Below are 25,860 nucleotides of genomic sequence, written 5' to 3'. Positions count from 1 at the left end.
TCGAAGACTGACTAATTTTTAAACATAGCTTATTCATCATTGCGTGTCCCTGTATAAAGCCTGTTAAAATGCCACTTTGATTATGATAGACACTCCAAAGCCAACACAAGAGTTTGTGGCTGGATGTGGGACATGCAATCTGGTAAGGTCCTCTGTGACGGCATAATACAAGAATGAGAATCCGTTTAGAGATTAGCTGCTTTTAATATGTGAACTATGACAGTTTTACTTTTAATTCGTATTAGTTATGATCATTATAATTTATTGTTTGGGAGCTCTTGCTATGCGTCTTGAATGAAAACAATTAGAGATAACAAGGAAATTTGATAAATGGTTTGATTAAAATAAATAGAAATTACTAAAAATAAAAGACTTTTGGTTTTGTAATAGTTCTTAAATGTGTGGTTACCCACATAATGATTTTTAAGACCTTCCAGATGAAAGGATCGTAATTGCTGACTGGTTGGTCTCATGAAAATGTGTAGTTAAAGATACACATTAAAAAGAGTTGTGTTGTGGAAAGTAATCCATCCATCCATCCATTTTCTACCGCTTATCCGAACTACCTCGGGTCACGGGGAGCCTGCGCCTATCTCAGGAGTCTTCGGGCATCAAGGCAGGATACACCCTGGATGGAGTGCCAACCCATCGCAGGGCACACACACACACTCACTCATTCACTCACGCACTCACACCCTACGGACAATTTTTCCAGAGATGCCAATCAACCTACCATGCATGTCTTTGGACCAGGGGAGGAAACCGGAGTACCCGGAGGAAACCCCCGAGGCACGGGGAGAACATGCAAACTCCACACACACACAAGTCGGAAGCGGGAATCGAACCCCCAACCTTGGAGGTGTGAGGCGAACGTGCTAACCACTAAGCCACCGTGCCCCCGTGGAAAGTAATATTTTATCAAAATAAATTGAATGCATGAATACAGTCAAATATAAATCAATAATAAATTCAGGTTGATTGGAACACAATGTAAGAATAATAAAATAAATATTAGTATTTTATTTCTGTGTTTATGGCCTCCTTGTTCCACATTAAAACGTGCGTAAATGCACAGATTGCAAAGTAAATTCTACAGCAAATTATCAATACTTTAAAGAATTGAATAATTGTTTAAAAACCTGTAAAATAACTGTAATTCTTAAGAGGAATCAGAACAAAACGAGAATTCCTTACACTTCACACCTTTGAAAAACAACATATGGTATAAAGCAGATTATTCAGTCATAGTGCTGTTGTAATTTCAAAGTCTTCTCATATCGGGCACAATGAATAGAGCTATGTATGATTGTACTGGGGAATTCAGTTCAAGCTGTGCTGTCAGCTCTCCGTATGAAAAGTGAACCCTGGGTGTTTCAAAGTCAGGGACTGACAAAAGCTAATTGCAGCAAATTATGCTTTCAAGTTCTTTTGACGTCCCCTTACTGCAAATGGATTTAGCTTTGAGGTATGTCCTGTGATACATATTTGATCATGACTTTTTTTGCTATTTTATTAAAAATTTGGGTGACTACCTTTTGTTTCTCTAGCACAATAGAAACATTTGAACACCTGTAGGAAACTTTTCCAATGGAACTGCATGCAGAAACATGTTAATAATGCAGATGTTTTGCAAATAATTAACAATCAATTAACATGTTTTTGATTTGTACTTTTTGATGTTGAGTTGATACATATTTGATAATATAATAATATTTCTCATGATGCCGAATGTCAGTGACATGTCATATTTAATAAATGAGATCAGTTCTGGGTGTGTTTTTATGAGTATAGACTTGAAGGTCCAGTGTATAACATTTAGCGGCATCTAGCGGTGAGGTTGCAAATTTCAACCCACAACAGCTCACACCACCCCTCTCTTTTGAAGCACTTTGGTGGCTGACACAATATGATGTCGTCACGTTTTGCTTCTTTGCCGAAGGAAATAACATATTTATGCGCTCTACGCTCTGTAGTGCAGTTTGTCTGTTTAGGGGACCCACAGTGTATGTAGATAGAAATAGCTTATTCTAAGGTAATAAAAACACAACGCTTCATTGTGTAAGCTCCTTATAAACCTATGAAGACATACTTATGCATATTGTATTGCATTTCTGTCATTAGATCCCCCCACAAAAAAAACATATTGGACATTTAAATATATACAGTTAAACCAAAAGTGATGAGCACAATATCAGGAAGTTATAAAACAAGGTATGGCTGTGATAATTTAACATTTAGTTTTATTTTCATGCATGAATTCATGAACTAAACGTAGGCAGGTCAGGTATCTTTCCAGCATCTGAGAATCTGTCAGGTGCTGTGAGTGTAGAGCACAGCGTTCGGGTCACTTCCAGAACACAAAACTGATTGGACCAGCTCCAGAAGACAGCAACTGCATCTTAAACCTTTGGATGACACACAGCTTATATCTGTCTCTGTAAGTTACCGGAAACCCACAAGGAAAAACGCAAGACAAGCACGAGTGCAGTGCTGACTGTCTGTCGTGCCGTGTGTGATGTGACAGACAGCTAGCTGTCCACTGTCGTTCCGGTCACACGACACAGGCTAACTGAACTAAATTCAGTTTACATTTTAGGGAATCACTTTATTGTAATATCATGTTTAACACACAAAAAGATATACTAGAACTATTTTGATGTGAACTTATTTTTTTTACTTTTATATGGAAACTTTGAAGAGTTTTTTTGGCAACAGAAGAATACGTCGTGGTTAGGATTTGAGCAGACTTGAAACTGCATCATCAATCCAATCCTGCACCATATGGTTCACTTTGTTGAGGACATCATTTTACCATCATCCACAGCTACAATCTTTTACTAATTACGTGACATCATAGATGCTCTTTTGATAGTTTTCACACAGACGCCACATCCTTTATAACATATCTGACAGTAAATACCCAAGAACACCCATTTTCCCTCTGCCCTTTGAGTCACCCCGTGCTTGTTTTAATTAGAAATTGAGGAAGCAAAGCTGTTTATTGATTGGCCGTTGTTTGGCGGAAAGGTCATACATCTAAATAAGAGCGGTTGTGAGAGCCGTTGTCAGATCTCAGATTAAGTTTTGATGCTAACAGGGGGAGTAGCTCGGAATGACTCACAGGAGAAGTGGAGGCAGATCAATGTGGCGGACAGAAGCCCGCTGTTAAAGGCGGAGGAGGCTGAAATAAATTACTCCATGATTTGAGGTGTTGGGGGCTTCTCAGGTTGAGCTGGGAGATTGTAGTCATTTTTGTCCTCAGATGTCACTGCTGAACATTCACATCGGCTGTGTTCAGAATGGCATGCTAGCACACTGCTCCTACTATTTTTGTGGTGCAAAATATTGTGTTTTCTTTGTGCATAGATTCTTTGGATGATCTGCTAAAGTCGTAAAGACACCTTGGATTGCTGTATCCCATGATCCAATGCAGCCAGCTTAACCCATCTGTGTGCAGAATAGGAGTAAATTCAACTATTTAAAAGGAATAGTTCACTTTAGGATGAAAATGTATGCATATTTACTCACCGTCGTGTCTTTTAAGACGTCCATATCTTAATTTCTTCTGTAGAAACTAATCCAAGTGGATCTTCCTCCATATAATGGATTTAATGGGGGGCAACCTGATTTAAGGTCCAAATATCCATTTCTTCGCAGCTTTAAATGGCTAAACGCGACACCAGCCCATGAATTAGGGTGTTTTCTAGCGAAACAATTAGTCATTTTCTACTTAAAAATCTACTTTTTAATATGGAGGAAGATCCGGAAATGTTTTTTCTCAACAGCATTGGATTAGCTTCTACAGAAGAAATAAAGACATGGACGTCTTGGATGACATGGGTGGGTCAATAAATGTAAAATTTTAATTATAAAGTGAACCATTCCTTTAGTACACAAACAACCACAAATATTAATACATTCTGTACTGCAAGAAGACTGTAAAAGGTAAAGGGGTAGTTCACACAAAAATAAAAAATCTACCATACTTTATTCACCCATATCTTAAAAACCTGTTTACTTTCTTCTCTGGAAAGATATTTTGAGAATTGTCTGGTTCCTATTGTATTGTTTTGTGTCCTTACAATAAAAATACAAAATCATAGAAGGTTTAGAAATTCTACAAAGAATTTTTATTTTTGCATTTCAATGCAAGATTAGTCACATTTTTGTTTCACATACTAAGAAATATCATATAGTTCACAGTATGCAGTATGCTAGCATCCTATTCAAATCTCTACTACATTCTTTCTGTCAAACCTCCTATATCTTTCAAATGGCCGGACACACAATCACCCAAGAGACCAGCTTTGCTTTTAAACAATTTCTTAACCATCCAAACTGCACGAAGGTTTTGTTTCAATTTCACGTCATAATTATTGTAGCTTCCTATTTGCACCGGACTTCAGGCGCGGAGTGACCACCGGTGAACGGCCCCTGGATAATTGTGTAGTTATTTTCTGGTAATTAGGGCATTGTAAAATAAAGCGTTATCATTTTCCCTGATAACCATTCTTTCTGCTCTGCTTAGGAGGTGTGATTGTATCACCATACATCAAATTAAACTGTCCCCATTCTGTCTGTGTCTAGAAAGCCCGGCCAGAAGAGTGGAAGTAGTTTTTTTTGGCTGGCAAAATGTTTTTGGGCCTTTTTTATCACTTTGAAACAGAATGTGGGTCAAATACGAGTACTGTATGGAACTGAGCAGATGTACTCTTTAAAGTAGAAGTACTAGGAGGAACAGAAGAGGCTTGTTTACTTTCACTGCAGGCTGTCTTCATGTGTGAGTTTGTGTGGGTGGGTACATGTTCATGTATGCATTCAGTCTTATGTGTCGATTGCATAAGGTAGCGGTAGAGCTCAAGTGTTGCGCTTATTGCATTATCTCTTCTCGTTTCAGCTCTCGATCGCCGAATAAGATCCACGAGTGTTATTCTTTTACCGGATAATTAACTAAATATACCCTTTACTGTCGCAATTTCGAATTCAATGAGATTTTATTTAAGCTCCTCGGCAGCAGGTTTCTGCCTACCAGGTACAACCGCTGTAGCAAATTGGTTTATAGAGAAATAATTTGGATTATTTTTATATCGCCGCGATTTTCCGAGTTCTTACAGTCTTTTGTACTCGCCAAAGAGATTTAGCAGAATGCGGCATCGTTTTACTGAGAGGATAAACGCTTAAAAAGTGTGAGGAAAACAACAGACAGTGTTAAGGGTTAATCAGTGACTTGAAGCTAAACATCGCTCCTGGCGAGAGAGAGAGAGAAGAGAGAGATAGAGAGAAAGGGAGAAAGTGATTTTGCCTATTGGGTCCCTCAACGTGTTTCAATATACAATATTTGGATGTTGACATTTGTTACTATATGTGACCCTGGATCACAAAACCAGTCTTAAGTAGCACGGGAACAGTTTTGGTAAAAGACAAAAATACATTGTATGGGTCAAAATTATCTATTTTTCTTTTATGCTGAAAATCAGTAGTATATGAAGTAAATATCATGTTCCATGACGATATTTTGTATATTTCCTACCTTAAATATATGAAAACTTTATTTTTGTGAGTGGATGGCCTGCTACAGTGCCCCTGCTTAAAAAACTTCAAAAGCAATTTTCTCAATAATTTGCTTTTTTGCACTCTCAGATTCCTGAGTTTTAAACGGTTGTCTTTCAGCCAAATAGTGTCTTATTCAAACAACTCATACATCAATATAAAGTTTATTCATTCATCTTTCAGATTATGTAAAAATCTCAATTTCGAAAAATTGACCCATAAGACTGGTTTTGTTGTCCACGGTCACATATTGTGAAGATTCATTTTTATTTTAACACACATGCTTCATAAGATTTTTATTCCACATAAAACAGAATATTCTGTGATCTCTTTTGGGTGAACTATTGCTTTCAAGCCTTTCCATTGTTGGACTGTATATAAAAGTTCTAGTTCATTTATCACACGTTGACCTTTTGTGTTTTTTAGAAGCCTGCTACTGTAAGAAATGACCTATTAGAGGCTGTTCAGCAAAATTTAAACTGTACAAATGTGATGAAACAGAAAATATTGCATAAAAGCATGAAATGTTAAAGGGAAACCAAAAATGCCATTGATGTGACCAACAGAAAATGCAGTTAATACATTCTATGAACAAAGAATGCTTTTTTACTCAAATAAAAATGTGACAACCTACCCCGAGCTTTTATATAATATTTTAAATAATAAAATAAACATTTAATTGCTGTGAAAGCTTAAAGCTTGTATTTAAATTTTTTAGAACTGCCACTGCAGGACATGAACAAAGATTGTTTTTTCAATAACTAACATGTTCTTTTCAATACTTTCATTTGGTTAAATGATAACCCACAGACAAGCATAATGGGTGACCAATATTAATGCCTTATTAAAAAATGAAGATAATAACATTTATATAGTTGACTTCTGTCTGAATGTGTGACATTATGGTGTTATTTTCTTTACTTGTGATGACTCAAACATAACACATATTTGCATAATGTGGGGTTTTCGTTCTTGCAGTTATTGGGAGACTGAATTGATTGATCCATTCCTATTGTATCTTGCTATCAATGTCTCTCTGTCTCTGTGCCACTTTTTTAATGTTCCTCAAGCGCTGCCATTTCCTTCAGAAAATGCAAATCTCCTATTTTTTTAGACAACGTCTATCCTAACTCTTTAAAAATGCAATTTTAATGAGGAAAACACCAACAAACAAACAGGCGAGTGCAAGAATATTGTCAACTGTTTGGAATTCACGTTCTACAGAAATCTGCTGAGCTTTAGCAAAATTCTGCAAACCAAGTTACTGTTCATGTCTATATTATATTACCTACACACATCTATAGACTGTTTCATCGGATGCAAGCGCTGACCCGAAGTTAACTTAAGGGCTGTGTTTGGTTATACTATAACTGGATTTTATATGGATTTTTTGTATGAATTTATATTAATATTTCATTGTATATTCATTCTATTGAATTAAATCTACTCATATGTCATTGATTCTTTGGGGAGGTCTACCGGAAATTAAGGTAGAGCCACGTAACGTTTGTTTATGTTGTTGCCGTTGAAACCATCTATATACATGTATTTAGTCATGAGAGAAGTTATGCTCACCCAATATACGTAAAGCTTTGACCCCTATAGTCAGGGCAGGCGTGGTTGTCAGTTAACTGTCAGATTAACAGTGGGATCAATGAAGAGCTATCAGGACAGGCTTGACTAATCCACTGTAGTATTACACAGACGGGATGAGACCAAGTTGAGGTCACTGTTATACGATTATAAAACATGCCGGTGCATTTTACTTCTGCTATTATGCTGAGAATCACTTTTTAAGAGTGCAGATTCAAAGTGTGTTCCTTTAGCACCGTCATAATTCACAGCAAGTCGCGAGGAATGTTGTTTCACACAAGTGAATAAATGCTAAATTACACTGTGAGCACAACTGCGGTGTATTTTATCTGTTACATTATTTATTTCTGCAACCTTTGCTGTGTGTTTGTGTTTTTACGTGGAGCTGCTGTGGAATTGCATTATCTGACTGTTTCATTATGATAAACATTTTGACAAGTATTTTCACACAGGCCTTTAGGAAATATGTCACAACTCAAAACTAGTGTTAAGAGAGTAAAACCTTGATTTTATTTACTTGCATGATAGTAGCAACTCCCCTCAACCCACACATACGGCAGTGAATAAAAAATGAGACCATTTCAAATTTTCGTTTAATCAGCATTTCTAGATGTATTGCGGCCGTTCCAGTCCAGTGTCTGTTGAATTCAAACAGACCATCAAACCTCAGGAGTGACATATAGTCATCCAACAGCAATGTAAAAGACAAGACAGTATGACAAGACACATGAAAACTGTAATAATATCACAACTTTTCATTAATTTATGTAGAAATATTACTGTTGTACCTCTTAATTGTGAATATGAACTTGTTTTCTTTGCAGTATTTAAGGTTCTAAAAATACAGAGAATATTTTATTTTTAAATATTATTTTGACATGTTTTTTTTAAATGGTCTCCTAATTTTTCCATAGCTGTACAATATGCTGTGTAGAACATAATTGAATAAATAAAAGTAGCATTCAGATGTGTTAAAAATAGAGTCACTTTTATAGTCTCAAACTAATTTGTTTAACCAGTGCAGTGTAACCACATAAAATGTTACACAATAGTACATTGGGCATTGAACATTACAGGCAGACACGCTTATTCAGCCATCAGATGCAGTCCTTTGAGTCTCTGTCTCTTTTGGAGGGTTCATATAATCCTTGAGTTTTCTGTTTGTGTTTTTCCTCTCATTTCAGATGTCTCTAATTTGAACAGCAGGTCTGAATGTGTTATCTGATGAATCAGGGATTGTAGTTGTTGTGTAGTATCACAGTGATGTGGGCGTCTCCATTTTGTAGCGTCTCAGCTGTGAGAGGGACTTTGTTTAGCCCTGGAACCATGACAGATCTCTCTCTCTCTCTCTCTCTCTATCAGTGTATTTTTCCCTCTTTCCCTCCTTTTTCACACTCTGGTTACACTTGAAAGAGCTTCTTGTGGTCAAAGACAAAGAAGCATAACTGACTTGCAGAGCACAAGTATCTATGTAACTATTTATTTGCAATTATATCTATCTATCTATCTATCTATCTATCTATCTATCTATCTATCTATCTATCTATCTATCATCTATCTATCCACCCATCCAAGCACCCATCCACCAACCTACCTACCTACCTACCTACCTACCTACCTACCTACCTATCTATCTATCTATCTATCTATCTATCTATCTATCTATCTATCTATCTATCTATCTATCTATCTATCTATCTATCTATCTATCTATCTATCTATCTATCATCTATCCACCCATCCAAGCACCCCTCCACCTACCTACCTACCTACCTACCTACCTACCTACCTACCTATCTATCTATCTATCTATCTATCTATCTATCTATCTATCTATCTATCTATCTATCTATCTATCTATCTATCATCTATCTATCCACCCACCGATCCAAGCACCCATCCACCTATCTATCTATCTATCTATCTATCTATCTATCTATCTATCTATCTATCTATCTATCTATCTATCTATCTATCTATCTATCTATCTATCTATCTATCATCTATCTATCCACCCATCCAAGCACCCATCCACCTACCTACCTACCTACGTATCTATCTATCTATCTATCTATCTATCTATCTATCTATCTATCTATCTATCTATCTATCTATCAATCTATCTATCGTAGATTTGTATCATAAAGATAACGTGAAACATTTATATAACAGTTAAAAATATATATGACTGCAATCGTAGACCAAACCACATTAAAAGCTACATTCTCTTTCTGTGAAATTATGGGTTAGCTAATTTGCTCTAACGTTATATCAGTGTCAGAGCCGTCCTCCCTTGAGTCAAACAATAACTAGTTCCTATTCCCCGTCCCAAATCCAGTGTTATCAAGCCAAGCTCATGTGTTTCAAGCACAATCAACCTCTTCTCCATCTTATTAAACCAGTCACATAGTCGATGAAGCCTGAAAAGAACACGTATTCCCAAGATTCATCGTCACCTTCTTATCTTTCCATGACAAACTCACACATGTGACTTACGGGGCCATGGGAATGGCGTCACGCTTACTGTCGTGCCAGGGAAGAGAAAGAGGGGGCAGCGAGAGCTGGGAGGCCTTGGTGATAAATCATTATTTATTTCTATATGACAGAATTAACACGCTGAAGAACGAACAGAGCTTGACTTGTTTTTCGACGGCGCTGATTTATGGCCTAAATTTGGCAAAGTTTTTTGGGGGCGGGCGGATGAGCTCTTTTCTGGTGAAATGTGTTGACAAGAGCAATTCATTATGTTATACCAAACACACAACTGAACAGAATATTCTGCATGGAGATGTGATTGTGTTTTTCTTTTTAAAGGAAGAATATTTATTTATTTAAGTAACTGTGTTTTATTAATGGAAAAGTCCATCCCACTGTAGCAAAATTGACATTATTAGTGTCTTCCCCTCAAATAATAACATGTAGACTAGGCTTGTTGAGATAGTCGGTGTCACCGGTGATACACAGTGTCCATCCGCCTACCGATTACATCACTTGTCCACCGTGGCACCGATCCCCACAGTCATTTTTTTATTTTTATAGTAATAAATCACTTAGTTTAGTTAAAGACCAGACTGTACATCTGAAAACAAGAGTCGCAGAAAAGATCAGCAGCAGAAATCAGATTTTATTCATCTTGTGAGGAGAGTGAAATGCTGACTGACAAGATGGTGGCGGAGGCTTTTGGCAAAGAACATATTAGAATATGTAAACACTGTCATCAACCGGTTACATTTTAATTGTCTTTTTCTTCTAATTTAAAAAGCCCATGCTTTGCCATTTATTTAAAATAAAAGTTATTCCTTTCTTATTTATTTAATATAAACGTATTTTGCCTCGTATTTCATTATTATTTGTTTCTTATTTATTTATTTATTTGTTGCACAATTTGTGCTGTGATTACTTGTTTTGTTATAAAAGCAATTTATCTAACGTAAATGTTTTTTTTTCGTTTCTTATTTATTTTTGCTTGATTCGTGCTGTGATTATTCATTTAGTAAGTTCTGTGTTTAATATAAGCAAATGTCATAGTACTTTTTTTTAGTTTTGTGTGTTTTTATTAAGAAAGATATTGAACCCACCAATATTTCAAGCAATTGCTGGTAATAGCTTAGAATTTACTGAAAGTAAAATGCATCATGCGCACGGCTGCATCTTCGACCACCTCACAGCAAACCCCTCACCCCCGGTGTCACCGGTACAACAGGTGTTTTTACACATCGATTAACCAGTGGGAAAATTTCATCACCCCAACATCCCTAATTTCTACCAATATCTCTAACCCATTCATTTATTTATTAGTAAGCATTTTTTTGCTTGGTCTTTGAGGCTTAAACAAAAAGTCCTGAAATTGTCCGTAACAGAATTAAACAGATTTATTTGTAAGAAGAAAACGATCATGGAAGCTTTTAATTGCTCTATTTGCCCAAACATTTCCCACTCTGATGTTAACTTCACCATTACTCCACAAAGAAGCCAAACGTTCGGCATTTATTGCACACCGACGCCCAAGAGAGCAGGTCCATCCATTCTAGAAACGACATCCCACCAAGCTGTAATGGCCTCTTCCCTCTCAAGGGGCGACATTACTAGGCAGTAATTGATTGGCAGTTAGAAATAAAATCTCTGTTTTAATTAGAGTGGCTTGACTTTGACTGGCTTAATGAAGATGTGTTCATACATAAATCATGCAGTAGTAAATTTATTTGGCGGCACTTGTCTGGAAGAGAGAATAAACCCAGAAGCGGAAGAAAAGAGAGAGGATGTGAAGGAGCGGACGGCCGGCGATGATCGGTTCCAGTGAACTGTGTAACCATGGTGACCTGCTGCTTACCAGGGCATGATTGGAGGATTTAGACACTTTGCTGTAGATATGACAGCGAAATATAGAAAACATAAAACATGTTTTTCCAAAAGTGACAGATCAAGTATTATTTCCAGTAAGTACCCAGACAGACATTTCAAGGATTTTAAGTTTTGACAAATGTTTATGTGTTTATGTGTTGTTTGTTCTATTTCTCAATCTATTGTTAGGCTTTGCAAGACATTGATATTGTTTAGTGTATTGGATATGCAGCAGTATTCCTTTTATAATACACTCCAAAAAAAAAGTTTTTTTACCCTATCGTTGGGTCAAATATGGACTGTTGGGTTTAATTAACCCTAAATGGGGTTATATTTGACCCAACAATGGGTTAAAACAAACCAGCATTTTGTACTAACACAACCCATAATATTTTAATTTACTATTCAACAGTTGGGTTTGCTAATGTTTGATCCAAGGATGGGTGAAATTAGCCAACACTCTTTACATTTTTGGGGATATGAGACCTTGTAACTGCAGTCTACAAAAGTTGGCTTGCTGACAATGAACAGAGAGTAATAGACATATACACTATATATTAGGGTGACCATATGTGCCATTTTTTTGTGACTTGGATGTGGCTGCGACCTTAGGAGGTCGCATTTTTCAGGGGTGTACTTTATCGCTGTTGTCTCATTTGAGTTAAAAAATCATTACAAAATGAGAATTTGTTTCTCAATAGACGTAATCGTTGTAGTTTCGTTCTTACCTTGAAATGTAACTGTTCCTTTCTGGAAATAAAACTTGAAATATACCTTGATGACATGTGCGCCACATTTATAGAAATGGCGGATGGCACGTATGGTCACCCTTGTTTATTGATATAATGTGATTTGTAAGAGAAATGAGGTATATAACATATTTATTAATATGCAGTAAGGACATGCTTTGGAAAAACAATTCCACTGCAAAAACAATTTCACTCTCATTTCCCCGTAAAAATATTTAAACATCCCCGAAACAAGTTAAATTCACTTGAGAAGCGCTATTGCGTAAGATATTAAGGTTTGTTTTCATAGAATCTATCTTGAACTGTGTTTATTTTCCTAACCCCTTTGGCAAATAGTTTTTCCCTTGTTTTCAATTGAATTTAATTCGATTCATGCTTATTTTCTTGGAAATCATGTCTTGTTATATTTTACAATTTTGCTTCTCGAGTGTATTTATCTTGTTTAATGATGTTAAAAACAACACAAGACAAAAATACAAATTCAGAAAATGAGATTTTGTGGCATGTACCTCTCCCGTAGCGCTGTCAGAGGAAGTTCACGTTTTTTCACTCCCTGCTTCACCTTCACTCCTTGATGTCAGACCTCTTTGCCGTTCAGCGTTCCCAGATCTGCCCTCAGATTGGGAAGTAAGGCAAGATAAAGGACTACTAGTGTTTTTAACAATAGCCCACAACAATGTGATAAAAGAAATGAGAAAATATGATATTCTCGTGAAGACGCCGCAAGTCTCTGGGCGTTTTTTCAGGATGGGATTTCATCTCGCCGGCTCTTCGATTCCCCGAAACCTGATTATTGGAAATTACGTTCGCATCCTGCTACTCGCGCCGAGTAATGAAAAGTCCTCGTGACATCTTCATTTTTCCCGTTATATGCATTACGATTTCCTGTAATTAGCTTAGTCATTGCTTTACAATCTGAAGTAATCATCATTTGAATTTCTATTAAGGAGGCAGTCCATTTAGGGACGATTGCGAAACGCAATTAGGTATGTTGACAAACAGTAATGACGGTCAGCAGCTTATTACGAAATCATTAGCACAGTAGAATCTCATTATATGTGTAATATCGTTCCATAATGTGTTTATTAGTTTACGCAGAGAACCAGAATGTCTGCTGCAGATGCTTACCATGACAATGCAATAAAACTGCAGAAACTCTGTCATAGGCCGAGCTGTAGCTTCACGCCATATTACCAGCAAGATTGAATGGCCATTTTTTGTGCATTTGGCCAATGACCCAGTTCACTATGTATTCCGGAATCTTGATAATCTGGACATTTCCTAATCCCATTTCTTTCAGAATTCATTTCACACATCCCCCGATTGTCTCATACCGATATTACTCTGAAGCATTTATTGGGCAAAGAAAGAAGGTAAAATATAATGTCTGTTTTATGGTTCATTTTGCAATCACGTTAATGGATGTTAAATGACAGAATCAGCAGGGTCTCTTGTTTAATCTGATTTATAACATTCACACAAGCTCTAAAGTGAACGCCGAGGAAATGACACAGTGTGCAGGTTAATGACAAAATAAGCTTCGAAAAACATATTTTATAGGAAGGCCTTTACAAATGTGTCTAATGAATAATTTGAAGTCAGAAACAATGTGTTTTGACAAGTTTTGTTTGTTGGATATTACATTTTAATACATATAAATGCATTTTTTCTCTGCTTTTTTTACTTCTCGACATGTGGTGCTGTACAACCAATTTTTTGTAAATATTGATCAATGCACCACCTGACTTTTGCAACTAATTTACAGTGAAAAGACTTTTACTCTGTATTAGGTTTTGTCTGTGCTACCAAGTTCATTAATATAGCTATATTACTATTAAAAGGTGTTTGATGAAATAGCATTTTCTTTGTTTTACATTGGTTATACCACCTGACACCGAAAGTGTAGCATTAAAGCCTACCCAGCTATTTGTCAGTGTTTGAGAGAAATCCACAAATCTTTTAATTCGGCCAGAAGGATCACTTGGGGCTCTTTAAATGCTATAGGTTCGTGTTAACCGTTTCTTCTTTAAAAAGCCCATGATTGTGGTTGTTATGTTGTGTTCAGACCGAACGCGAATTGCGCGAATAAATCGCGCTATTCGCGTGTACTTGGACGCTTGAACATTTTAGTTTAATCGCTTCATTCGCGCGTCAAATTCGCTTCATTTGCGCGTCAAACTCACTTCAATGCAGACGCGAATTCGCGTCATGGGAGGGGCTTCTGCCAGCCAGCTCCATTCCCTTATAGATAAATTGCTTAAATTGTGTAAAGATCGTTTTTGACAACTTGCCAGATTGTCCGACCTCCTCACTCACTTTCTTCCAAGCAAAATCCTTTTTATTTCAGTTTCGATAAAAGTAAGATGTATCGTACAGCTCCAGGTATCCACATAAAGCAACGGTGATTTTGTCCTCCATTGTTGTTGAGATTTCTGCGTCCCCTCGCAACATCATAATCACCTGACTGCTAGAGCAAGCTACTGATTGGTTAACGCGGCGCGAATTTTCGCCAAAGTTCAGATTTTTCAACTCGAGCGAATCGCGCGTATCGCGCGAATCACGCGAACGCTCAATTCGCGCGATTCGCGTCATCCGCGCAATTCGCGTCATTCGCGCAATTCGCTTCATTCGCGCCGGCTCATTCGCGCAATTCGCGTCATTCGCGCCGCCTCATTCGCGCGATTCGCGCCGCAAGTAGGTCTATCGCGTCTTTGCATTGACTTAACATGTAAATCACTCGCGCTTGACGCGCAATTCGCGTTTGGTCTGAACACACCATTAGAAAAATATGACATATGTTATAAATGTAACAAATATTTTTTTATAGAAATAATGCAGTGAGCCACAACACAATTGATCAATACACACACTGTCTCTTTTGTTTTGGCCAGTTACGTTTTGTATGAATGAGTGAGTTAGTCAGCGAGTTCATGTATGAATTGTCATTATACGCTCTAAAATGTTGGGTTGTTTCAATCTGTGCTTGATATAAATATGGACAAACCTAACAGAATTTTCGGTTACACTTCCGTATAGGCAGCGATTCTCGCTATTACCAAAACCATTAACAATGACTTTTTTTCCCTATAAACTCAATTTTTTTTGCTTAGTAATAGTTAGTAAGGTAGTTGTTAAGAATAGGTATTGGGTAGGATTAGGATGTAGAGTTTGGTCATGCAGAATATGTGCTTTATAAGTACTAATAAACAGTCAATAAAGGCATGCTAATTACAAATAGTTAATAGTGAGAAGTGCCCCCTATAATGAAGTGTTACCGAATTTAGAGTTTTATTTTCATTAATAATTTAGGTTGCAAAAGTTTGTATAGGATTCAAATCTTTTTTTAAAGTTCATTTGCGTAAAATGTCTTACAACACTCCCCCACTAACAAAAAAGGACATAAAAAGTTGTCAATGTCAATCTATTATTCATGAACACTGGGACTAATTTAATTCAGACTGGAAAATCTTTTATTTACCTATTTCCACTTGTTCTAGTCTCCGGAGGCCGATGAGAAAAGGTTTAACAGCAGGAACAGAAAAAGGTAATGCTAAAAAGATAAGTCGGCTTATACTGATATATATGCCAATATTTAATCACACAAGTTTAATAAAGTCAGACATCCCTTTAATAAAGCCTTATCTTAATGTTGTTTCCTCAGCCTCAGCGAGGTGATCAGTTTAAACTACTTTGCCTTCCGACTGTAACATGGGAGGAGAGCCGTTCCCTCGATCCTAATCTCACTAAATTCAGTTATACAAGCTTTTCTGCCTCCCCAACCCACTGTACTCAGACAAAACAGACTCTTTCACTTATTCTCACTGTTTTCTTTGTCATGTTCCTTTATGTCCTAATAATGCTCTTCTCTGTTGAAGTGGATGGTCTCATGACAACAGCAGCATTATTACTCAGTGCTGGATGTAATTGCTGTGGGCCGGGGTTTTTGTCTCTAAAGTAAACATTATAAATCATTGCTTTCCACTGCCGCTGTCTGCGAGCGACCCGACGCTGTTCTAAAACCAAACTGACCGATCTTTAATAGTTAAATACAAATGAACTTCATGAAAATTGCTCGATGTGTCACTGTTATGGCTGCTCTTTAGTCAACCGCTTATAGGGTTTTGCCTTTGTGTTTTATGCCTTTCAATGTTATTTTTGTTGCTAATACGCAGCTATACGTTAAGCAAAACAATGGAAGCTTTGTTATACAATCAAAGAATTGCCTTTGTGTTGGTGGGGATCCGTCATGCGTTGTCGTGACAACTGCACACGGCAAGGTGTCCACCAAGAGGAAATCTTCACTTAAAGCAGAAGCACTCTTAATCCACCGTACGCAAACAGTAAAGTGAGAGCAGGTCATTTAATAAAAGTGCCGTCCTTGAAAGTTTGGGGAAAAAAGTTGAAAAAGTGTGTGTATGTGTGTGTAGAGCATAGGAAAGAGCAAACATTACGACCATCAATTGAGATTGCAGTCGTACAGTGGGGATGTTATAAATGTATATCACATCCTTCATGAAAGGACCCTTTCATGTACAAGAAAACGAGTTGCAGAGAGAGAGCTGATGAATTTCCTTTATTATTATTGCTTTGAAACCTTTATGAAGTAAAGGTTTCTCCCTTTTAAAACTTTTGTAATTCTTGTAAAAGAAATCAATCTGTCAGAAAGCCAGAGCATTTACATCTAAACTCCTTTTTGGCAGAATGTATCACTTGGAAAGTAATCAAGTTTTCATGAGGTGGTTAAACACCTGGGCCAGTTTAAAAGAGAGAGAGAGAGAGATAAAAATCATTGTACTGTTGATAGACTTGACTACAATAAACTGCACACATATTGGCATGTATAGAATATGTGTGCGCCCAGTAGGATCCTTTCCCGACACCTGTTCTCCACTCTCTGAGCCGCATGTGATTTCCTATTGAATGATGCCGTGATATAAAGAATATTTAGTCAACATTTATATACTGTAACTGATTGTCTTCTCACCTGGACATTTAATTTATTGTATTGTTTATATCAAATGTATAAATTGTATAATATAGTATTCATAAGAAACAAAAATTAAGAGACCATTTCAAAACCAGTTTTATTTTAAAATGTTCTATTATTAGGTATGTATTTAGGTAAAATTATCATTATTTTTCATTCTGTGAACTATCAATATTTCTACCAACAACAAAAAAATACCACAAATAATGCAAAAAAGCAAGTTCATATCCACTTTTTAAGCAATATAATATATTTAATATATATATATACTGTATTTATTTATACTAATATACATTTTTAAAATCATAACATTTGTTAATGCAAAATGAACTAATATGAACAGTTATAAAAATAAAAAATTCAAATATTAGCATTTACTTACATTAACAAAGATTAATAAAAGCTTTTTCGTTTATTGTTAGTTCATGTTCGCTATTGCATTCACTAATGTTACAAATTTAACCTTATTTCAATGTGTTATCAATAAATTTATTTTTGTTCAATAGGATTTCAATACAGTTAGTGTATGAATTTAAATACCAAAAAAAGTGAATAAAAAAAGTTTGTTTTATAAGTGTTTGTTGGTCTTTTTGGTTTCATATCTAAAACAATGACATGCATGGGCTTTTGTGGCTTATTGTGGCTTTAATATCAACATACTTTTAGGCGACGCTGTACCAGAAAAAATGGTTTAAAGTCATATTTTAAAATAGTTATTCAAATGTAGGCATGTCATTTTCGGCTCAGAAAGGACACGCTTTGGGGTATCTGTTTTTTACAGCACTGCCCCTTCAACGATTGCTCGAACTTTAAAAAATGACAGGCCTGAGTCACACGAGGAGATAAGCATAATTACCAACTTTCCCACAATCCCCAAGGCCATGTTATTAGAAACAAAATAGCAACGCAGGTCCATTCCTCAACCTTTTACTGTACGGGTAGCGAGGCTGTATTAATGAGATGGATTAAATGTAGTTTTTGGAGAGTGGCATTTGCACTAGCTGCCTTCATGAACCTGAGGGTAAAACTTTATTTCTTTCCCTCTGAGGAATAACTGAATAATTTAAGACCGCTGATATCTGTTTTGCTTGGGAATAGAGTCAGAGAAAGAGGCGGGGTTTGTAGAATGATTGACTTAACAAGCAAAGAACAACAGGGGGTTAATGGGGGTCAGCAGAGTGTGACATTTTTTCCTCATTGACATTCGCCAACCTTGTTCTGCCTTCAGATTCATGTTCATGTTGAATAAATCCTCTGAATTTCAGTGAGATCATAGCAAAATAAGCGTGCCTGCTTTAGGATTTAAGAACAACAGCTGAAAACGCGGTGGATTTTCTCGGGTCGGTTGTCTCTAGTCGGAGCCAGTGGGAATTAAATGAAGCAGGAATAATTGTGGCATTATGGCACTACAGTGATTCATTTGAAACAGCCTCCGTCCTGTGCAGAATTTCAACAGTGGCTATAGGTTATATTGAAGTTGGCTGACTGGGTTATGATGGAATATTGATGTGCCGTGACAGTTGTTCTCTTGTGTTGTCGGGCATGTCAAAGCTAGATTTTCTTAAAGAGACTTACTTTGTTTTCACATAATACCAACAAGCACCATCACAGCCTTTTATTTAAAGCATTTTGCGCTATAAAATGCTCCTGATGTTTTGACAAAAAGTGGTTGTGAGCATGTCTGTACATCAGCATAGTACTGTTGTCCCTGTTTTAATGTTGAAATATGATTTTACACATGATAATAAGAACCTCGTCCTTTTTGGTTTTGGCACAGGCAACAAAATTATCACCGAGGGCGAGTACGTGGAAATTAATGGAATCACCAAAGACATGTCTGGCTCATACCAATGCGTCACTTCAAACGATATCTCAACTCCAGACATAAAGACTGTTCAGGTTACAGTCAACTGTGAGTATTATGTCTTACATTTTTCCTTTTAACATACTTTATAGACGCTGGTTGTTTCTGACATACAGTTTTAGTTCTGAACATACCAGCTATACATGATTGATTTCACAGATCCGCCTGTCATCTTGCGCGCTCGGAGCACAGGAACGGCTGTTGGTCAGAAAGGGGTTCTGTGGTGTGAGGCGTCAGCGGTTCCTCTGGCGGAATATGAATGGTTTAAAGGTGACCGCAGGTAAGGCTATATTATTGATATTATCTTGAAGAGTTTTGCCATTTTTTAATGACAGTGACAGGCAGGGAACAGGAAATGATTTGACAAGAAAGGAATAGTTCAATTTATTTTATTTATTATTACATTTATTTTAAGGATACATTAGTGAGGTTCTGGTATATTATTACTGCATGTATACAGTATGTACTATATTACAGTATCTCTCAATTGCTTTGGCTCAATTATCAAATGAAAATTGTATTTTCCAAAACAATAAGATCAGATCTCTGAACAATTAGCTTATTGTTCACATCAGATTGGGATTTCTTATTGATTTGAGCAAATTGCAAATGGTTTGGCACATGTGTGCAAACATTAAGTACAATCGTCTGCAGTTTGCACAACAAATAATTGCGTATGGGTTGATGATCAAAACTGATGAGTCAATTCTCACTTAAACTGTCAAACTCTTCACAACTTCTCAATCATTTTTCATCACATTCAAAACAATCCATTCACTTATTAAAAACTGGTATACACGCATGTAAATTACATAAATATCTGACATTGATATTGTTTGTAATGTCTGCTACATTGGCAAATTATGTTGTTGTCTGGGATAATGTCAGCTTCCACCGAACCAACATTGTAAGGGAGTGGTTTGCTGCACATGAATGGATAACAGTGGAGTTCCATTCCTAAACCCAATAGAAGAGTTTTTTTCTAATTTGAGGTGGAAAGTATATGATCATAGACCACAAGATCAGATGTCTCTGTTGGATGCCATGAATCCTGCATGTGAGGACATCACAGCTGATCATTGCAGGGGATGGGTGCGGCATTCAAGGAGATTTTTTCCCCGGTGCATGACAATGGAAAATATAAGATGTGATGTTGATGAAAATCTTTGGCCTGACCAACAAGAGCGACAGGATGTCCAACAAGAATAATTCGTTTTTCATGAAGGTTATTTTGTAGTTATTTACTATTGTATTTTTGTTGTAACATACCGTTAGAAATATGAAATGTACAGCAATTGGACAAGCAAGATTTCAGTTTACATGTAATGAACATTTTGATTAATTCAGTACATTTATGTTTGTATGTACTATTGACTCTTCTCAATTTTTTTTTTTTATGAAACCTTAACTTCCATGGTTGACTGTCATGGTGAAAAAACAACTAAACATTTTGACCAGTGTGACTCACACGATGACAAAAGTACTTTATATTTTGGTGGCCATGGCCAAATAACTGACAAGATAACTAGGTTTTGAAGCATGAATGAAATGTTTTGGATGTACATCATTTTGCAGACATGCAATAAAGTTCTAGAGTTCCAGCAAACAGCTGTGACATTTGCACTCACAGTTTAGAGAATGTTAAGACTGTTGCGAAAAATTTGCCAAAGCAATTGAGAAAAACTGTAAGTATACTCATATGTATGCCCTAGTAGCATACTTGTATTTCAGTACTTCTTGGGACTGAATTTGCGCACGTTTTAGTTAATACAAATTAATTTTAGTGTAATAGTAGTAAACATTGAATACACACCTAGTCTACATAAACATCTTTGTTTGAATTTATAGGTTTAATGATAGTTTTAATAGTTCAGTACTTGTAGCACATTTTAGGTTATGACCGTACACTTTGAAGTATACAGTTATTAAATTGCTAATTTAGTCGTTGTTAATCACAAGTATACTTTAAGCAAACTTAACATCGTTTTTTACTGCAGTATACTTGACCATTTTCTTAACATTATACATGGTTTACTAGTTTACTTATCGGTTACTATTTATATTCAATGCATATCATACATTATATTGTTACTATATAAATTTTAGTTTGCGAGTTAAAAAAGGATTTAATAGGCTACTCAATCAATAGATTAAACACAACTACAAGCCAGTTATACCTAAAATACATAACCAAAAAAACTTATACAGTGTCTCGTTCACAACAAATTAAATTAGACATTCATGTCAGTACAGGTCAAGTTTTCTTAAAGTACATAAAAAGTTGACTAAAAATATACTGTATACATAATATACTATAATATACTATACAATTATTTATAGTTTTTAAACAAACCAATAGCACACTTGAATAAACTATTCTAATAAAAGACAGGATCCAGAAATGATACAGACGGAATTCAAACTTATATTTCAAACCTATTAACACCAAGGCTGTCGTTTCATGTGTTAGCCATTTAAATAAATAAATAATATGAAATAAAATGATTAGACATCTAGGGTCATCGTACGCACATCTAACTCCACCCCATTTTTACAGAATTTTTAACGGACTCCAAGGGATCAAGATTGAAAACAAGGGCAAACAATCCATGCTAACATTCTTTAACGTCTCTGAAGAGGATTACGGGAACTACACCTGCGTGGCTAGGAACACGTTGGGGATAACAAACGCAAGCATCATTTTGTACGGTAAGAGTCTGCCTCTAATAACTAAACATGTTAATTTATGCACGCAACTCATGTCAAGCGTAACGCGGCGTAGTCAATGAGCATCGAAATGTGTTAAATATCTGCCTGATACAATTAAATCAACGTCTCGCCGCCTCGAGGCTCACACCAACGCTGATGATTTGCGAGCTGTGTATTTGTGACGATTTCCTCGAGCAACATACAGTAATGCATGCTGAAACACATGCTCGATGTTACCGTGTAGGGTCGCACATCACATTCAAGCGCTTTTTCTTCCCACAGGCCCCGGAGCGATACACGACGTGAACAATTCAGCTTCAACACCAACCAGCTCGCTCTTGCTCCTAACTCTTGTCCTGACTCTCTCGCAACTGAGCAAGTTTTGATGCTAAAGCACCTGGCCGCTTCTCAGAACGAACACAGACTCACGGTCCCACACGTTGAGGTTGAATACTTTATGGGTTATTATTGTTTTTATTCTTTTGCCTTATGCTTTATTTCCGAAGGAAAGAGGTCAGTGTGGGTTTATGGGTCTGTAATTGGATGCTTTGGGATTTAGGAGTGTTTTGGATTTTTAAACAGTAAATCGGACCGTGAATGGAGTCTGTCATTAGCTGGGTAGAAATTATAGATCCAACTACAGTATATGTGTCTCTCCAACCTTTTGTATGTGAAAAGAGAAGCAAAAACACATGTAATCGTGAATAACTGAATGGTTTTTTTGCTCAGTATTGAACTGTGTGAGGTTACTGCTGTGTCCTGTTTCATGTAAAATAACATGGTTCTTTTTTTTAAATAATGGAGAAAATGACAAACAGCAAAAAAGAAACAATAATAAAAAAACGTGACATTTGATTTACTGTACATGTACAGATGTATGCAAATACCGTTCACACATTTATAAGATCTATGCGTCCAATATAATATAGCACACAGATCCAAAAGACATACAGCATCCTCCAGCGTCCACCGGCCAATGATGTCGCTCATTTTGTTTAAAAACCAGTGGAAACGTTAAGATAACTTGCATGTGTACTGAGCTGACATACTGTAGTTACATGCGGTAGGATAGACCAGGTCTAACATACTTTACCGTAGATACGTTTCTTACTATAGATGCAGATCATATGCCCGAAAATCTAAGTGTATGTGTGATAGGAAGCTGCACAATACATAGTTAAAAATACAGTATTATGACCTTAAAAGATTGACAGCCGTACCATATTCTCAAATGGAGTCATTTATCACTGGAAGTGTAATCACGGCGAGATGAAACTTTCTCCTGTGAAGTTCAAGGGATTCATTTTCTTCGCATTCAAAGAGGCATGTTGGTAGTGACATGCCACCAAAATCATTGCATATCGCATACTCGGTAGAAAATCCCTTTTTATATTTCTTTTATTTTATCGAGATTTTTATTAAAGTGTTAAAACTGTTCTTTCTGAGGTTTTTGGTGCCGAGTTTCTTTTAAACGTGTTATGGGTTTGTATTCTGGAATCTTAATGGAAAAATCAATTTGACAGAGGCCAAAACTCTTATCTCATATGATATATTAAAATGATAATATTACAATATATAGATATTTAATATCTTGTGAGGGGAGGAAAATATCATAATAGAAGCATCTCTATATCTGTGGGCGATAACCATCAATTTATCTGTGATCTTTAGCACTCATTTCCACACTAATATAATGCCATATAAATGTCAAGTTGTGCATGTTTGAGAAGGTGAAAGAAAACTGTAATCTTAGGTTTCATTTATTGCATCGATTTATTCAATATCTTAATACGCTTACCCCTCATAGGCCACAAGTTTGGACCTGATACTCCATATGGAACCTTTCAACACACTTATGAAGGAATTAACATGTTTGCTGGTTATATTTATTCATAAGAAGCTGGCATTAAGCCTGTTTCAACAATTGGTTCGATGGCTTGGTCTCAACTGGGTTTCGATGCAACGACACCCCGCGGGTCATTGTGTTATTTGGGTCTGAAATACAGACGGTACAATGTCAACAATGTGTACAAGATTTCCAGACCAAAAACATGCATTTTTGTAAGTGAGAGTAATCCGCACCGGTTTTACATTACCAAACATTTCAGGCACACTCATCAGGGTTCTTAAAAGCGACCGCCGACTCTCAACCGAGAACGCAAATGACCTCGGGTCCGCACTAAGCACCATAGTGAAGCATTCTAATTAAGAGCGGGAGGAACCCATGAGATACAGACGTACACACTCGACTAGCATTAAACTCTTAAAATGAGACCTTGTCCGTGTCAGCATTCAGCTTCAGTGAGCACTGTCAACAGCGGCGCATAAACACGCCGAAGAGTGATGAATCGGTCCAAGGGCTGCCGCATCACTGAGAAATAAATACATGCCCATACATTGTAAATGACCTTTCAGCTGATTTTAAAGTTAGATTCCTCTGCCTTTAATTTGAAGGATATATACTGCTTGAGCCTTGCTGTGTGAGTTTGATGTGACTTATTGAAGGTTTGTCGTCATTGAATTGGTTACGTAATTGTTGGTTACCTTGGCTTGGCGGAGCTCTTACAAATGGCTGTTGGTTAGAAACGTTTCGGGCTGTGCACATGCTTCATCGCTTTCTTGCGTAGGGAAGAGTCGGGATAATAATCGGACCTCATTTTAGTCACGCTCTGCATTAAGTACGACTGTGTTCTGGATCATGCGGCACATGTTAAAAATGCTATTCTCTATGTGAGAAACGATAAACGAATCTTAAAATATGCAAATAGAAATGACATTTATTTGTTCGGTTTCGATTTGATTTGGTTTATTTTGAGGATGGTGTAATTGCTGAAATGAAAGCACCTTTTCCTTGTTAGCGTTGTGCCTTGCGTGCAAAAAATCATGTATTTACACTGAAATCACATAGATTCAGCCTTGAAAATATGATGCTTGTGTAAACAGTCACTTCCTGTACTAATTTAATCAAATACTTGGACTCATTTTAATGACATTATGATATTTAATACTATTTAAGCATTTCAAGTGACTTGCCCAAGGATTTACATAACAGGTTATATACATAAATTAGTTGTACCATAGAATGTAAGAGTATTTAATTTTGGTGCCTATAATGTTGATTGATATTTTAAGCAGTAATATTGTTTTGTCACAATGAAGGTGAAGATGCTACTGACAGTGATGTCATTTGAACAGTTGCTGTAATATACAGTACAAAAGTATAAATTTGTGCTCTAATTCTTTGTTTCACATCACAGCCATCACAACCGTATTCACAGTGAACAGCAGTACTGTATATATCTTACATAATATACCCATTTACATTACAAACTGGTTATATAAATAGTTCCAAATGTCATTGTTTTCCTGAATTTTTTTAATTGATATATTCCTTGTCATCATATCAAAGTGAAAAAATTGCAAACTGTCATTGACATCCAGTCTTGGCACCGCTGTAAGTACACACGGTAGAGCCCATCCATATCAAGTGTTTCATTCAAAATGCCCTTGCCAAACTATATTGTATGTTTGTATTTATTTTTCTGACTGTCTCTATCTAGTTCAGATTGTAAAGTGTATGATACCTTAACATTTGCAACACAACGCTCTCTCAATGTGCATGTACAGCCGTAGTTGTATTTTTCTTTTTTACTATTGGAAAATGAGTAAGACTGTTGTATGTGTTCTGTGTAATAAAGTTAAGAATATTTTCTTCTAGTTTGGGCTTCTTGGCTGTCTAACCTGGTTTCTTGAAAATAAGCAATAATTACAATTAAAGAACACTGAATATAATGACCGCAGAGACAACAGAACGGACCATTTAAGTCGTGAAAATAAAATATAGCTTGGCCTTGAGTGCCTTATATTTAAGCATTATATAAAACTAATAATAATCAAATGTTATGTCACAGAAATCAATAAGTGTCTTTAATTGATTAAAGAGGTTATCCATTGTTTTGTAGTCAATGGAACTTATCGCTTTTTATCTGTCCTCCAGAAATATTAACACTATGAGACATTATCAGTCTAATACGTGTTTTTGTCAATAATTTTACCGGAACCTAATC

The 25,860-nt window shown here is 36.4% G+C and overlaps 1 protein-coding gene across 2 annotated transcripts in view; it reads left to right on the top strand.

Annotated features, from left to right (window-relative positions):
* Nucleotides 1–25,510, top strand: part of opcml (opioid binding protein/cell adhesion molecule-like) — a 121,228-nt gene extending 95,718 nt beyond the window's left edge. For both annotated transcript variants that reach the window (XM_056736692.1, XM_056736691.1), the window contains 4 exons: nt 18,998–19,132; nt 19,244–19,364; nt 21,642–21,793; nt 22,076–25,510. In XM_056736692.1, coding sequence (XP_056592670.1) covers nt 18,998–19,132; nt 19,244–19,364; nt 21,642–21,793; nt 22,076–22,179 — 512 coding nt within the window. In that variant the 3' untranslated portion in view covers nt 22,180–25,510. The remainder of the gene's footprint in view (nt 1–18,997; nt 19,133–19,243; nt 19,365–21,641; nt 21,794–22,075) is intronic.
* The last annotated feature ends 350 nt before the right edge of the window (nt 25,511–25,860 follow it).

Source organism: Triplophysa dalaica, chromosome 22 (genome assembly GCF_015846415.1).
Source record: "Triplophysa dalaica isolate WHDGS20190420 chromosome 22, ASM1584641v1, whole genome shotgun sequence".
NCBI lineage: Eukaryota > Metazoa > Chordata > Actinopteri > Cypriniformes > Nemacheilidae > Triplophysa > Triplophysa dalaica.
The sequence above is the reverse complement of the archived record's forward strand: the minus strand, read 5'-3'. Positions and strand labels throughout refer to the sequence as shown.